This window comes from Puccinia triticina, chromosome 14A (assembly GCF_026914185.1).
Source record: "Puccinia triticina chromosome 14A, complete sequence".
Classification (NCBI taxonomy): Eukaryota; Fungi; Basidiomycota; class Pucciniomycetes; order Pucciniales; family Pucciniaceae; genus Puccinia; species Puccinia triticina.
In genome coordinates this window covers 3134995-3149133 of record NC_070571.1, presented here as the reverse complement: position 1 = coordinate 3149133, position 14139 = coordinate 3134995, and the positions used below count along the sequence as shown (strand labels likewise).

The window sequence follows — 14139 nt, the reverse complement described above, 5'->3', positions numbered from 1 at the left end:
ACCATTAAGTTATTTTTTTTTGATTTCAAACTTATTTGAAAACAATCCCAATATTATCCCAAAACTTGTTTATAATTGGGCCCTCAGCTTTCGTCTACTGTGTGGAGTTTCAAAAGTGTGGCCTGCCACATTGTCACATTATGCTTATGTTACACCTGGCAGACATTCCCAGGACCCCCAATGCTATTGACGCTTTAGTTTCTGCCGAGATTCCGGACTAAGAAACAGAACCTTTGCTGTACGAGCAGGTAAAATCCTCAATGATCCATGGCCCATGTTCTGGACAAAAGGGTTGCTTGGTGGATGGAGTTTGTTCCAAGAAATTCCCTAAAGCCTGGCAATGCAAGACTGTGCTCAGTGATGACTCTTATCCACTGTACCACCGCAGAGATCTTGGCAGGACTGTTGTGAAGTCAGGAAATAAATATACAAGTCAACATGTACTGGGAGGCATTCCAGACAATGCAGCGGGTTGGATCTTTTTGTGGGCCGGCCTGTTGTTGGGAAGCAGTTTCAATGCTGCCTCACGGTGCTAAATACACTGTGTCTTTTCAATTGAGTTCCCGCGGCGCAGCTGCAATTTCCCTAGTTTGTATAAAAAAAATTGCCAATGCAAAAAATTTCAAGACACTGCAAAAAACAAAAAGCTGTCCAACATGTTGGTCCAGTGCCTCCATAATACTGTGCTCTCCAATTTTTCCTCCTTGATTTGAACAGTAATGAACATTCTGAGAAATTGGCAAGAAATTAGAAATTTTCCACATTTTTCATTTTTTCATTTTTTTATTTTTACTTTTTTTTATTTCATAATCATTCTTGGGAACTTCTCTTCCACCCCTGAAGCCAATTTAATGACTTCAAGTCTGTGGCCTGAGCTTCTGCATTGAAAAATGTGATGCCAAAAACATTAGATGACCCACTGTACATATGGGAAGGGGATTGCCAGTAAGACTCAGGAGGGTGTGGTCGCCTGCGCGTGGTTGGAGGCTGAGCTGTCGGCAGAATTTGTGTTCAGGAAACAAAACCGGAACGATCACGCATACAAATGACATGACCTCTGATACAAGGATAGGACAAACAGGCCAACCTACCGACCAGCCCAAGCCAACGGACCCAAGTTATGGACATGTGGACATCCTCCAGACCCTTCCAATCGATTGTTCTCCCTCATGTTTGGAATGGTCGAGCGACGGCCAAGCTTTTGCAGTCACCAGGGCGAACATATGCCTGTTGGTAAGAATCACTCCTGCCCTCCCGAGATAGCACCTCTAATATGATGCCTCCCGAATAGCACCGCTAATCTCATGCTTGTTATTGGGGGTTTGTCCAGACGCCCATCCTCGGATACATGGTCCCACCGGAAGACCCACATGCGCACATACAAACTCGTCCCGCTGAGAATGGATCTCATTCGCAAGACCTTCCGTCGACGCCTTCGGGTTCTAATCCTTCGGCGACCCACGAATCAATACCAGACTCTACCAAATCGGGCGATTGCCAGCATAGGATACCATTCTTCATGACAATTATTGAGATCAATAAACAACTTGGCGTCAATTGGTCAGCCCATTCCAATGGTAATCTCTCGTCATTTCACGTCTGTTTCATCTGAAAACTCGTCCGAATCTTACGTTTTACGATTTTGCTTCGTTGACCCATTTAGTCATATCCACCATTACACCGCCTAACGACGACCGGTTCTGGCGAACAGCTAGTTGGTCTCCTAGTGGATTATCACGCTTGGGATCGTCAGTATTTCCGCGAATATGGATTTCTCAAACCATCATCCACACAATAAATCGTCTGCTTACTTGTACTTGTCAAATTTTTCATTATGACGTCAAGGTGCTTGCTTGCTGCATTGTCTACCACTTGTGATGTCTTTGTGTTTTCACCTACTCGGAATTTTCAGACTGGATTATGGGAAATTGTCAGTTGAGATCTTAATTTTTCTACCGCAAGAATTATGTGAACTCATTTTGCCCTTCTTTCCTACATGCTGGGTTTTCCACCGCCTAATCCGATATGCTGACTAATCGCAATAAAAAATCTCAACGACACTGCTATCATTCATCATAACAATCAGAAAGAAACTTTAAATCTTTCCGAAGAATTGTTGAAGATTTTTTACCGTTTTTATCCTGCTATCGTTGGCCATCCAGAAGACCCGCCAGAACCAGTCGATGTTAGCCCGGAGACTGCATGGGACGAATCGGCGGAGGGCAACGAGAAAAGAAGTAGATTTACGTCTTGCGTCCTCAGGACTCAAGCCACTTGTTGAGTGCCCTTTTCTCTAGTTGGCATGATGAAGTATTTAAATTTCGTCATGAATTTCCGTTTGATTATGATGAGCAGGTCTCGCCTGGTCGCCTGCCTATTTTCATTGTGAATCGGAGATTCCTAGTCCGAAACAGTTTGACGAGTTATATGACGTGGATTTTTCGTTGCTTGCGGTCGGTCACAGGAGAGGAGATATATCTCTATGGAGGTTGGTTTTTCATTGACAGGAAAGAATTGATCGAAGCCATTCTAAAGAATCAAGCAAAATGGCTTGCTCACCAACACGCTTGAACTTGTTTTCATTCATTTTTCTAGACACACATCCAACGGAGAGATGGAACTTGGATCCTTAAACCCAATCTGCCCCAATGGCCATACTCTTAATTTACTATCGTGGTCAGATTGGAAACTGGGCGCTCGGCGAAGAGTTGGTAAACTTTAAAGTCCTTCTCTTCTTATTTGTTTCCGTTGATCAATTTGTATCGCTTCTAAGTGGATCGCTCACAGATCAACATTACCAATCTGTTCGCAAAACTAGACGATCCATCAACACATCAGTACCAGTTGACAAGCCATCTAGCAGTTGCTAATTCGAAAGGGGTCGTTTATCTCTTGCATCTCTTTCGACCCTTTGAGAGACCAATTAAGGTGCTCTCCCCCCTTTCCCGGATAGAGATAACGACCATCGGGGTATACCAGGATCCACTGAACCAGTCATCTATCACCTACTTCAAATGGTTACCGTCTTGCGGAAATTATGTGCGCTCCCACACCGGTCTGTCTTCTTGTCCTCACTTCACGGGCTGATATCCGTATTCCTTTCTTTGAAATCGCTAGCCACCAAGATTAGTTTTGAGTCGGTTGGGGGAGATAGTTTTGGTCTCCCTGTCTTCGGCTCCTGCTGAACAACAAAGTGATTATCAATCTAGATTCTCCATTGGTCGCACTCAGGTTATTCAGTTACCTGTCTTGCAACCTCATGATGATCGATTTTGCTGGGCGGACTGCAACAGCTGGGCGAGCTGTACAGGTAAAACCGGCATTTTTTTTTATAAAAAAAGAATCTGGAGAACATTACCGTGACACTTGTGGAGATTTCTTGCTGGAAAGAGATTGGTTAAGCTGACTGTGCTCATTTGCTTGAGAATCACAGGTATCAGTGCCATCCCGACAGGTATACCAGGAATCACGCAAATAGTAGCGATGCTATCAAACGGCTTGATGTTCGTTTTCAGGGAATCTTCCCATTCCGACCCATCTTCAACGTCTTCGTCTCCGGCCAATTCACTCGAGCTTGACTTGGCACATTCCGTCCAACTTTCACTCGACTTTCGAGCTAAGTTTCGCTCGATCGGCTTTTCGGCACACCCACCGCCAAACAACATTCCAATCACCAAGCAAAACGTCATGAACGTCTTTGGATCCAGTGTTCTCAGTAGTCTCCAACATGTTTCAGGCGACCGCCAGCAGCTCCATTCTACCGATCAGATGGCCCTGTCGAACGGATGCATTATGAGCTGGTTATATGAGTAAGTCTTTGCCCGTTGACCATTTGGACCTTGGCGAAGCAGTTCCTCATTCGTTGTGCTGCTCCCTCTTTTCTTTCTGCCTCTCAGGATCGATGCCCCCAATAAGTTTCGATACAAGCCGGAGAACTACCAAATTCTCCAATTTTGTTTAGCAGATTTTGATCCTGTAGGGTCGCGTCAGCACCCTGTAAAACTTCCAAGAAGAATGCAGCTTCTGGGGATTCTTGAGAACCAAATCAATTGGATCATGCCGGCCATGTTTGCAAAATCGGTTTCGTGTTGGTTACTAAGACTATACTTCCTTTGGTTGTTTTGAATCTATCTTCAAAAGATGCTGACTCATTGAAAGTGTACCTCGTACAGCCCTTCTAGTATCGCCTCCTTTAAGACTATTCAACATCTTCAACATCCTTCACTCGATTTTCTCCGATACTGGGCCTCGGGAGTCTGCATCGTTTGATCTGCTCACCTCAACTCTTTCAAAGCTGCTTGATTTTCTTCAGCTGGAAAGGCTGGGAGAAAATTATAACGAACCTTTTTACTCGGCTCTACCTGACCACCAACCCGATCTCGACCCTCAGGAGGTGAAAGCCTCACTGGCTCTGAAAAGCCAATTGATCAATCAAATCCTGTATAATCCTAATCTTGATCATCTTCGCTTGAAGGCCAATCTATGTCACTTCTTACTGGTAATTTGCCTTCTGTCATCGCCACAATATACCCGCTTTTGACAGCAGTGGATACCTGGATCTTCGTAGGCTCGGGTCGATAAAGTTCGGTTTCCTTCATTGAGGAGTAGACTTGTTGAAGCCAAAGTCTCTATCTCAAGAATCATCCATCGTCTGGTCTTGCAAAACATTGCGCAATTCTTTGTTCGTCATCAAGGACAGCTTTCTGGTGAGTTATCAAATGTTTTGACGAAAGGGACACTGTTTGAAAGAGTCTGCTGACGATTATGCTTGATTGCTTTTGAATCTTCTCAAACCACGCTTCAGATGATGAAAGACCAGTTTTTCATCGATACCAACATGCGAGCAAGGCGATTGCGTGGTTTCCAGAACCGTCAATCGAACAACTGTTGGAACCTGATGAGATCGATCACAAGTTGCTAGACCAGGACCGTCTTTCCTTAGCTTTTGATGCTTCAGCAGATAATGTGACTCCTCCAATCCCGACTGGAGCAGAGGATCAAGAGATGGAAAAGTGTCCTGCGTGTCTTCAATCCGTTTGTTTTGATAGTCTCCGTTTTGCCATCTGTCGCGTTGGTCATGTTTGGGGTATGTAGACTCACTTTTTATTATAATTATCGTTCAACATCGAGAACTGCTTGCTAAATTGATCTAGTTTCCTTCTTTTTTTCCCCAATAGACAGATGTTCAGTCACGTTCCAAATCTTGTCGACGATTAAAGTGAGAATATGTACGGGTTGTGGAAGGAAAGCGAGGAGCAGAGGTAGTGGCGAGGATCGAAAGATCAGTCGAGAAGATGAAGGCAGTCGAGAAGAAGCTCAAACGGGGCCCGGCGCTCACCCTCAAGAACATCCTCCTTCCACTTCTATTCAGCCAGAGGATGTGGTCGATATTGATCGGCTGGACAGGTTTTCTTTTGTTCAGGTCTTGTTGGATTCCTCTGTATGTTGTTGGCATTGCGGTGGCAGATGGAGATTGTCATCTTGAAAATATATGATCTTTTTTTTTCATCCCCATCTTATTATCTCCTGTGTTATCTTTTTCGGATCAAACCAAACTCAGCATTAGCATTCTCAATCTTGTGTTGGAGATACATAATAATAAATAGAGAACGATTAGTTGCGCAAGCCAAGGGCAACTATTGAATTGTTAATATGGTCTGTTAATTCTGAATCCGGGAAAACCAAAAAGATATGCCCTCGGCCAGGATCGAACTGGCGATCTCCGGATGACTCATCCCTTCGGATGATCACATTGTTATTCGATGCGAAATATGAGACCGGCGCTCTAACCAACTGAGCCACGGAGGCAGGCGATGACGTCAGCGCGAATCGTTCACTGCTTATCACCAATCTGTTGTGGCTTGATTGCATGCCACTGAAACAACTTATTGGTTGGTTAGACCTGTATTGAAGCTCCTTTTAAAAGCATGGTGGGCTGACCTTGCCAGTTCCAATAGTGACTCCACGACATCCAATCACCCCGGGCAAACCGGGGTCATGACAGGCATACAGGTTGCACAGTCCTGCATGTCACATAAAAAATTCCCGCGCCCTGTGTCATGCATCATTTGCAGGACTGGCTTTCATGTATGACAGGTCTGTGAAAGCCTCTGCACAGTCACTGTGCATGTGACATGTTGGAGATGTGAGCTGCATGTCATGATCCGGACAGCTTGTCATGTATATGTGACAGGACCTGCATGACCTGACATGCATACAGGACCATGCAACCTGTACAGTGCCGGACACCTCTTCTGTGTTAGGCCCCTGGGGGGGTCCCAAATGTTGAGGCTCGGAAAAATCAGAAGGATTCCCCGAATCCCCCGGGGTTTAGGGGAAAATAGGGGTCGGGGAGAGGGGATGTGAGCCTTGAAGCACGCTCACCGTTGAAGAGTACTTACTCTCAAGAAGCCCATTCGCTCAAATGGCCCCAATGACAAAGGCCCGCCGCGGCCAGATGAAAAGAAAAAGACTTGAAGCTTCTGTTCAACAAAAATTGGCCTCAAATCCACGTAAACACCAATCAAAAAATCTGGTTCAACCTCCATCCATCGAGATTCCCGATGGTAACGACTCGGTCTTATTAGCTTCACCACTCCTGGAAAGCTACCAAGAACTTGATCTTGCAAATGAAACTCAACAAATGCTGAACTGCTGCTGTGATTTTGCTTCGGAGCGACCACTACTGCAGATGATAATTGAGGACGCTGGGCATGTCTGTTTATTTCTTCCCAAGTTCCACTGCGAGTTGAACCTGATTGAACTCTTATGGTCGTACATCAAAAACTGTATGTTTCAAAGTCTAAACACCTCTCCTTTGCTCACAGACGCTGACACTTAATAATATTTAGTTTGTCAAAGGAGCAGCCACAACTGTGGCACTTGGAAAGAATGTCAGGCACTCTTTGAAAGAGCTCGTCGTGCATGCCCTATCAAAATGATCCGAAAATACTTCCAACATGTGGATTGACAACAATCTGCCTACGAACTTGGCCTTGATGCCCACGCCGCCCAAAGAGCTATGAAAAAGTATAAGTCTCATCGGCGCATTCCAAAGAATGTGCTGATAGATGTTGACGTGATTTCAGGAAGATGAGAATGTATCTTTCCTCTTTATCTCCGAACCTCGTGAGTCTGCCGAGGACCAAGGCACTGTGACTTGGTCAGTCTCGTATGTATGTATGTACATGTGCTCTGCAGCTGCTGTATATGCATATTATGCATATTCAAGTATGCTATGTGCATAATCCACCCCCACAAAGCCATGAAATTCCCTGTAAGCCCATGGGTCCCAAAATTGGGCCTCGGAAAAAGTGAAACTTTTTTTTGAGTGATCCCACAGACCCGGCAAGATATTTATCAACTTGCCAAGGTCTGTAGAGCTCAAAAATGTCATGTTCATGACTTGTACATGATATGTGTAAATGTTGATAGCAATCAAAAAAAAATTGTAATTTTGCAGGCGTGGCCTTACACAGAAGAGGTGTCCGGCACTGTACAGCTCTCATGACCCCGATTTGCCCGGGGTGAATGTATTGGACCAACGGCTGAGACAGCTTATCAGACTAGTTTCTGCTCCAAACCTGGTCATTGCGGATCACCCAACAGATCTTAGGATTGGATTGGGCTTGGGACAGCCTGGCTCCAATCTGAGATCCGATTGGGTTCCAGTACACATTATGTGGGGGTCTGGGGAGCAGGGGCAGAGTTGGTTACTTATTACTGAACAAGAGGAGGAATAGAAAAAAAGGAAACAAAAGGTATATTGTTGATTTAAGCTGTATGAGATGATGTTATCAGTCTGGCTCATCAAACACAAAATTGAATCAATTTTTTTTGGTAACATGCAGTTTCTGGAGAAAGTTTGAGTGTGGTGCCCAACCAAGAAAGAGTGCTCACAAGGAGCCCTAGTTTCAGGAATGGCTACAAGGGTTTTAGACATATTTGGAAGAGTTAGCATTTTGACTTGGTGTGATTTCCAGAAGGTCAATGGATTGCAGCAGCAAAGGTCCCCACACAATTTGGGTACATAACTACCCTTGTTACCCAGGGCTCCCTGTTACTTTACTAATAACAGGGTCATTTTAAGGTCTGTGCATGACGTAACGGGCCTCAAAGAAGAGGTCCGTTATTGTTTTATCACCTGGATAACACAATAATGGAACAGTTAAGGCTGTTTTATCCTCAATAATTGCTTGTTGTCAGGGGTCCTGCATGTCCCAATAATGTAACAAACATAAAAAGATGGGCTGTACTGTGGTGCAATAACATTATAATTGCACCACCATTACGTGTAATGCGTAGATAACAACAAAAATTATGTTATGTTACCAATACCATCATCTACCTGTTACGTGTAGGGTAACTACTCTTTGATGATTGCAGACTTCATCCTCACACTCTGCTTCCAAGTAGCTTTTCATTTCTTCATCAAGCAAGGTCAGAAAGCACTTCTTTTGTTTGAATAGACATGATCAAAGGTTTCCTGGGCCAGCTTGTGATTTTCTTTCCTCTTCTTAAGTCAATCTCTTATAATTGTGATTGAAAATAGTAAATTTCTCTGCTTCCTATCTGAACATCTGGAGGATTCCCTCTTTGGTATTTCAAAGTTCTTCAAGGAAGAATATGGCAAGATGAGTTGCTTTGATTTGGGGTTCTAGTAACATTGAACAAACATAAATTGGCTTGTTGATAGTGATATGATTTATAAAGTTACTCCTGGATTTTTTCTGTCATCACCCAAGCTGTTGCAATCAATCCAGTGGTGCAATAATCTTCATTAACCTGAGAAAGAAAACCAGACAGAGCAGCAGAAGATGCAACCCTGACATACACAGAGTTCAAAATGGCCTTCTGCACCATGTAATTTGACCCCAAGAAGAATTAAAAGGCCTCCAAGGCCTGAAAAAAACTAGAGATGGCCCTGGCAAACTCATTGTCTGTATCTGCTACCCGCAGGCAGTTACCTGCTTTGGCCAGAGGGCACCTGCCAGGCAACAGTGGGTCAGCTACGCTAACCATAGCTGTTAGCGTAGCGTAGCGCAGCACAAATGCGCTTTTTGTAGTGTAGTGTTAGCGCAACTGCGTGCATCTGCGCTAATGCTACGCGCACAGGGTGCAAAGCTATTTTAGCTTTTAGCGTAGCATTAGCGCAGATTTGCGCAATGGCGCTAACGCTAAGCACGCAGGGCGCAAAAGAGCGTTTGCTACTCTGCGCTACAGCGCTTTTTGAGGCAAAAAAGGCCTTTTTCCGCTAAAAGCGCCTTAGCGCAACGTAGCGCAGCGTAGCTAGGGCTGGATCCCGCGGGGTACCCGGCCACTTTGAGCTAGCCCGACGCCCGTCCCGCGGGTATACCCGTCACTCGGGTACCAAAACCAAGCAGACCAAGCCTTAGGGCTTTGACAAGGGAGGTTTCTGGTGTCTGGGTTCCATTGAGTTTGAAAATTGGTTCAAGGCCAAAAGGAGGGATTATCACAGGGAAATTTTGGGGTCAGGGTGAAATATCCCTTTTGGCAGGGGGAATAATGGAGCTTCAACTCCAGTTTGAGAATAAAGGTTGGTAAGTGTGTAGAAATGACCACTTCTGCCTTCTTCAAGAATTGTATTTCTGGGCTGAGTGATTATTGATGTCTTGGCTCTGCACTGCTTTGTTCCGCTAGCCTTCAGCGCCCTGCAATGAGCCTGATCTGTAGCTTAATAATCTTCAAATGAATGAAGCTCCACACTCTGCAAGCACAAGTCTGTGATAGCTATCACGCAAGTAAGCAAAATAAAGGTCACATAAAACTCTTATAATACTCTAGTATGTCTGTAAGTTGTAAGAAAATGATGAGTAGTAAGTAAAATGATGAAAAGGAAAAAGAGAAGAGAAAATGTGAGCCTCCACCCCCTTCCTTCCCTCCATGCACTTCTCCGTTCCCACCCAATACCGCAATTTAACGCTTTCCTGTACTAGTCCGTTGTCTCCACCCAATTTCTGCACGTCATGTTCCCAGGCTCTCCTCCTCTCCAACGCTTGACCTCCCAAGTACTCTGCCTAGCCCCTGTCAGTTGGTCTCTCACCAGCGCCTCCGCCCCAGCTCCACCCGCTTCAGCTGCCCTGGTGCGCCGCTGCTATCAGTCCCTGTGTTTGGTCCACCACAGTCCAGCCCTACCCATCCGTGTTGAAACTGCAACTGCCCAGGGTCCATTTCTCTCCTTGTTGCACATCTGTCACTCTTTTTTTCCCTCCAGATGAATATGCTTGTTCATCTTCTGCCCACAACTTGTCCCTTGGTTGCAATAGCTACAAAGTCTGCTCATCTGGATAATCAAAACATCATCAATATTTTCCCTCAGACCCTTTGAGTCTCTTGTAGTGAGGAGCCTTTTTTGTCCTCACAAGCTAGCAGCTTTAGCCCTCTTTGAGGTCTTCCTTGTCCTTGTTCTCTGCCTCTGCGCTTTTTTTTCTCACATGCTTGCTGCCTTTTGTTGCAGCTTCAACAGTCTGCTTCAGTCCACTGCCCAATCTGAACTTTGCGGTCTGAAATCCGCACCTTATCCAATCCATGCTTTCTGTAAGCTTTCCTGTTGTGCTTTTCTGACATCATCCTTAGTGCTCATGTCACTGAATGCACTCTGAGCTCAGCTGCTTGTGCATTCCCACCTGCTCTATTGCCAAGTGGACATTCTACCATGCTTGCCAATATAAATCACTGCACCAGTTGTCAATTTTATGACACCCAGTGGGATGCCAAACAGGGACAGGGGATGGCGCAATATCCCCTGTCAACTGATAGCAGTTGCACAACTTTTTCTTTCTTGTACATAGTGGATCTGTGTCATGGATTCCTAATATTGGGAATACATCCTCATCTTTGAGATCATATATGATTCAATTTTGCAGACCACTTGTATGAAATGACCTGCCATATAATAAACACCTCCTTAATCAGGGGTTCACCCAAAAGTTAAGGGGAGTATCGGAGGTTGGAAATAGATTGCGGACATGCCCACAGTACGCGAAATTGCGAATTGTTCATGACTCTTCTGACCCAAGACAGTCGAGCTCGGTTGGTTGGTGTTGCTATTTGGAAGTTGAGTGATGGATGCCGCTTGCATGCGGCTGCGATTTCCAGACGACTTCATGAATGAGCTTCCTGGTCGGTGTTGGCGCAGGCCATGTTGAATGGTCATGTGACGCTGAAAAGCTATCCATCTTTGGACAGATGTTTCTGCTGGATGGCGGCCATGCGGTGGCTTGAATACAATCAGGGATGTGTATTGAGAAGTTTCGATGATTGTAGCGGCTTCTGCTCATGGACCTTTCGAAACCCGAGCAGGGAATCCCATGGCCATGCCGTCCGACGGAATCAAGCCGCAGACTCAAGTGTGTGTATCCGAAGCTACTTTGAACAGCTACAGTGCACACTGGGAGCCTGAGCTTTCGGAACTGCCACTCGCGTCTGTCTGTTTCTTTTCGGTGGATGGCCTGAGCTGCCTGATCGCTCAGATGCTGACCCCGATGACTTCTTCCATCCCGCTCGAACACACCAGATCTTTCCCATCATCACCCTCCAAGCGCACTAGACCATTGGCTGCGTTCGAACCTCTCTCCGTCTGACGAGTACAGCACCAACAAGCTTGGCAGAACTAAGTAGCTTAGCGCCTCTGACCAGCTCAGCCAGATCGCAATCCGTCCCTTCCGGACTGCACCCTCGCTCATCTCGCCGCCGGAAAGTTTTCTCCTGCCCGACAGCCCGTCACAACCAGCCTCTGAGCAACATCTAGCCCGGTCCAATCTCCCAGAACCGCAAGGATACATACTCATCGTCTCCGACCCTCTTTCATCCGCCCTCCGGCGCCCAAGCCTCTCCGCCGCTGGGCATAGGCTATGTGACATATGTCCCAGCCTACAGAAACGAAAAAAAGAAGAACACGAACACGAACTATTAAGGCCCGTTGCCTTGGAATCTCCGTCCCTTCCGAACACCAACCATCGCATTTTCGCTCTTGTTGTTGGACAAGCTGAAAGAAACAAGTCCAGCCCAGCCCGACAGTCCCCCAGTTACAGGGGCCGATCAAACCGCTGCGGCCTTCTCCCCTCTCCTCCGCACACGTCACAACCACTCTTATCTGAAGACTTTCCCTAGGAACTCAGCCCCATAAACACTTGCTAACACACCCACACACTCATCTACACTCGCAGTCGTCTCGCTCTCGCTTCGCTTATCTTTCCGGCGCCGCATACGAATACAAATACTATCGATCTTCCTGTGCTCGGACTTACCATAAACCCCGCTCTTCCCATAAAACCCTCAACCACCTGTGATACATCGAGCAAAAAACATCGCATACATATCGTCGGCTTACTCAATCGACCCGCCTTGCACTCTGTTCAAAACATGCCGTCTTCGCCGAAAATTGTCCATGGAATATTCGCCTTCGGGAGTCTTTCGGCGGCCATCAGTTCGGTCCTGATATCTGTCCGTCTGGGCGCCCTGGAGTACATCAAGCAGAACTGTCAGTCCCCATCCCCCCGATCCCTGCTCTTTTCCTTGGAATGAATGTAGGTAAGTCTTGCGGAAGTTGGCTGACAAGGGAGCTGTTGAATGCAGATATCGATGGCCTGTGCGTGGACGTATGGGACGGGTTTTTCCGGTCGCCTCTGAATCTATTAGCGATAACCTTCCTCTTCTACCTGCCGTTCCACTGTCTGAGCATCCGGGCGCCGGCGTCGATGCTGTTCTTCACAGGAATCATGGCCATTCCCTCGGCCCTGTTCTTCGTCGCCACCTTCCTCGAGCTCATGCCCATCGTCCTCCCCCTCGGGGCGGTCCTACACGCACTGGCCCTCTTCGGACTCAACGAACTCCGACTTGCCAGGCAGCCGAAGCCCCTCCGCCCGTCCGTCTCCTTCTCTTCGCCTCCTTCCGACCAACCCAAAAAAAAAACTTCAAAATCCGACCTGCTCAGGCTCACCCGTAACCCTCCCGCCGAACGGCCCCAGTCCCTGAATCTTTCTCCTTCGCCTTCTCTGAAACACTCTCATCAGAAATCAAAGCCCGGCCCCCCTTCCCCGATCTCCAAACGTAAACGACGCGAATCTTAATTGTCTCCCTTTTCCCATCTATCTGATCATCTCCTTTTGTAAATATGCATTTGTCTCATCTGCCTTCATATCCCCAATCTCCACCATTATTATGTCCACCCTATGTTTCTATCTCCCTTTTATTTATTCACTTTTTCCTTTGTTTTGATTCAAAAACATGCAACATCTAGAGCACAGCTATTTCCCATATGTTCTCTTTCATCTCTATCCATACAGAACACAAGCGTTCAGAGTGCATGATGTACACACAATGGATACACATTCTACTGTGTCTGGTTTTAGAAATGTAGCAATAGCATCACTGGTACATCCAAAAGAAGCTTATGGAACCAGGTCAAGATGGTGTCATTGTCATCAAGACTCAAGACAGTATGAAAAAAAAAAAAATCAAGAAACTGCTGCCAGTTGACATTTGGGACCATTGTAGTATTGCATGTCAGCTGGCAGCAGTTTCTTGTTGTTGTTTTTTTTTTTTTTTTTGTCATAGTGAGAGTGTCCATTGATGTGCCTGGGCCCTGAGTTTGTGGTGCTTGCTTTCCCAGCCAGGGGAGTCTCTAAATTAACACAAGTCCCCTGGTGGGATGCTTGATGTGGCTGGCCCCAAAGCGGCCCCACCAGGAGGGACTTCACAAAGTCAAAAATTTGGCTGAGAAAGAAATCATAAATGGCTGGTGGAAAAATATTTAGCCTCACCCAGCCTCCCTCTAAGCTCCTGTGAACCTGCCCCAGAGCCAAAATATACTTCTGGACCTCAGCTTTCAAATTGCCCTGGGACAAATCCTGGACATTCCAATGGTGTCCAAACAAGTTCAAAGTCTCAGCTGGATTGTATTATAACCTCAAGGCTCATTGTGACGGCGCCTTGAGCAAGGGAACACTCTGATCAGCATGCCCCATCCATGCCAAAGCCATTGAAGATAAAGCTAACCTTCTGCCCACCGCTGTGGAGCAGAGCAAGGATCCCAACCAAAATTCTGAAGACGGTACCTTGATTGGATATTTGAAAGCAAATGGGTTTGATAATACAAACCTCAACAAGTTACTTGTC

General features: G+C 46.1%; 3 protein-coding genes across 3 annotated transcripts; all 3 read left to right on the top strand.

Annotated features, from left to right (window-relative positions):
* Positions 1-1050: 1050 nt before the first annotated feature.
* On the top strand, positions 1051-5485 carry PtA15_14A305 (uncharacterized protein; the record flags this gene model as incomplete). The annotated part of the gene is made up of 15 exons (XM_053163007.1): positions 1051-1233; positions 1331-1577; positions 1664-1748; positions 1846-1930; positions 2087-2276; positions 2356-2488; positions 2596-2711; positions 2774-3039; positions 3118-3310; positions 3434-3809; positions 3897-4087; positions 4173-4498; positions 4568-4706; positions 4805-5086; positions 5178-5485. 15 exons carry the CDS (start codon positions 1051-1053, stop codon positions 5483-5485), a joined length of 3120 nt encoding a protein of 1039 aa, XP_053026976.1.
* Positions 5486-11330: 5845 nt separating this feature from the next.
* Positions 11331-12148, top strand: PtA15_14A304 (uncharacterized protein; the record flags this gene model as incomplete). The annotated part of the gene is made up of 3 exons (XM_053163006.1): positions 11331-11597; positions 11659-11875; positions 11937-12148. 3 exons carry the CDS (start codon positions 11331-11333, stop codon positions 12146-12148), a joined length of 696 nt encoding a protein of 231 aa, XP_053026975.1.
* A 236-nt stretch (positions 12149-12384) lies between these two features.
* PtA15_14A303 (uncharacterized protein) lies at positions 12385-13091 on the top strand (the record flags this gene model as incomplete). Its single annotated transcript, XM_053163005.1, has 2 exons — positions 12385-12502; positions 12598-13091. The coding sequence occupies 2 exons, from the start codon at positions 12385-12387 to the stop codon at positions 13089-13091; spliced, it is 612 nt and encodes a 203-aa protein (XP_053026974.1).
* Positions 13092-14139: the final 1048 nt, after the last annotated feature.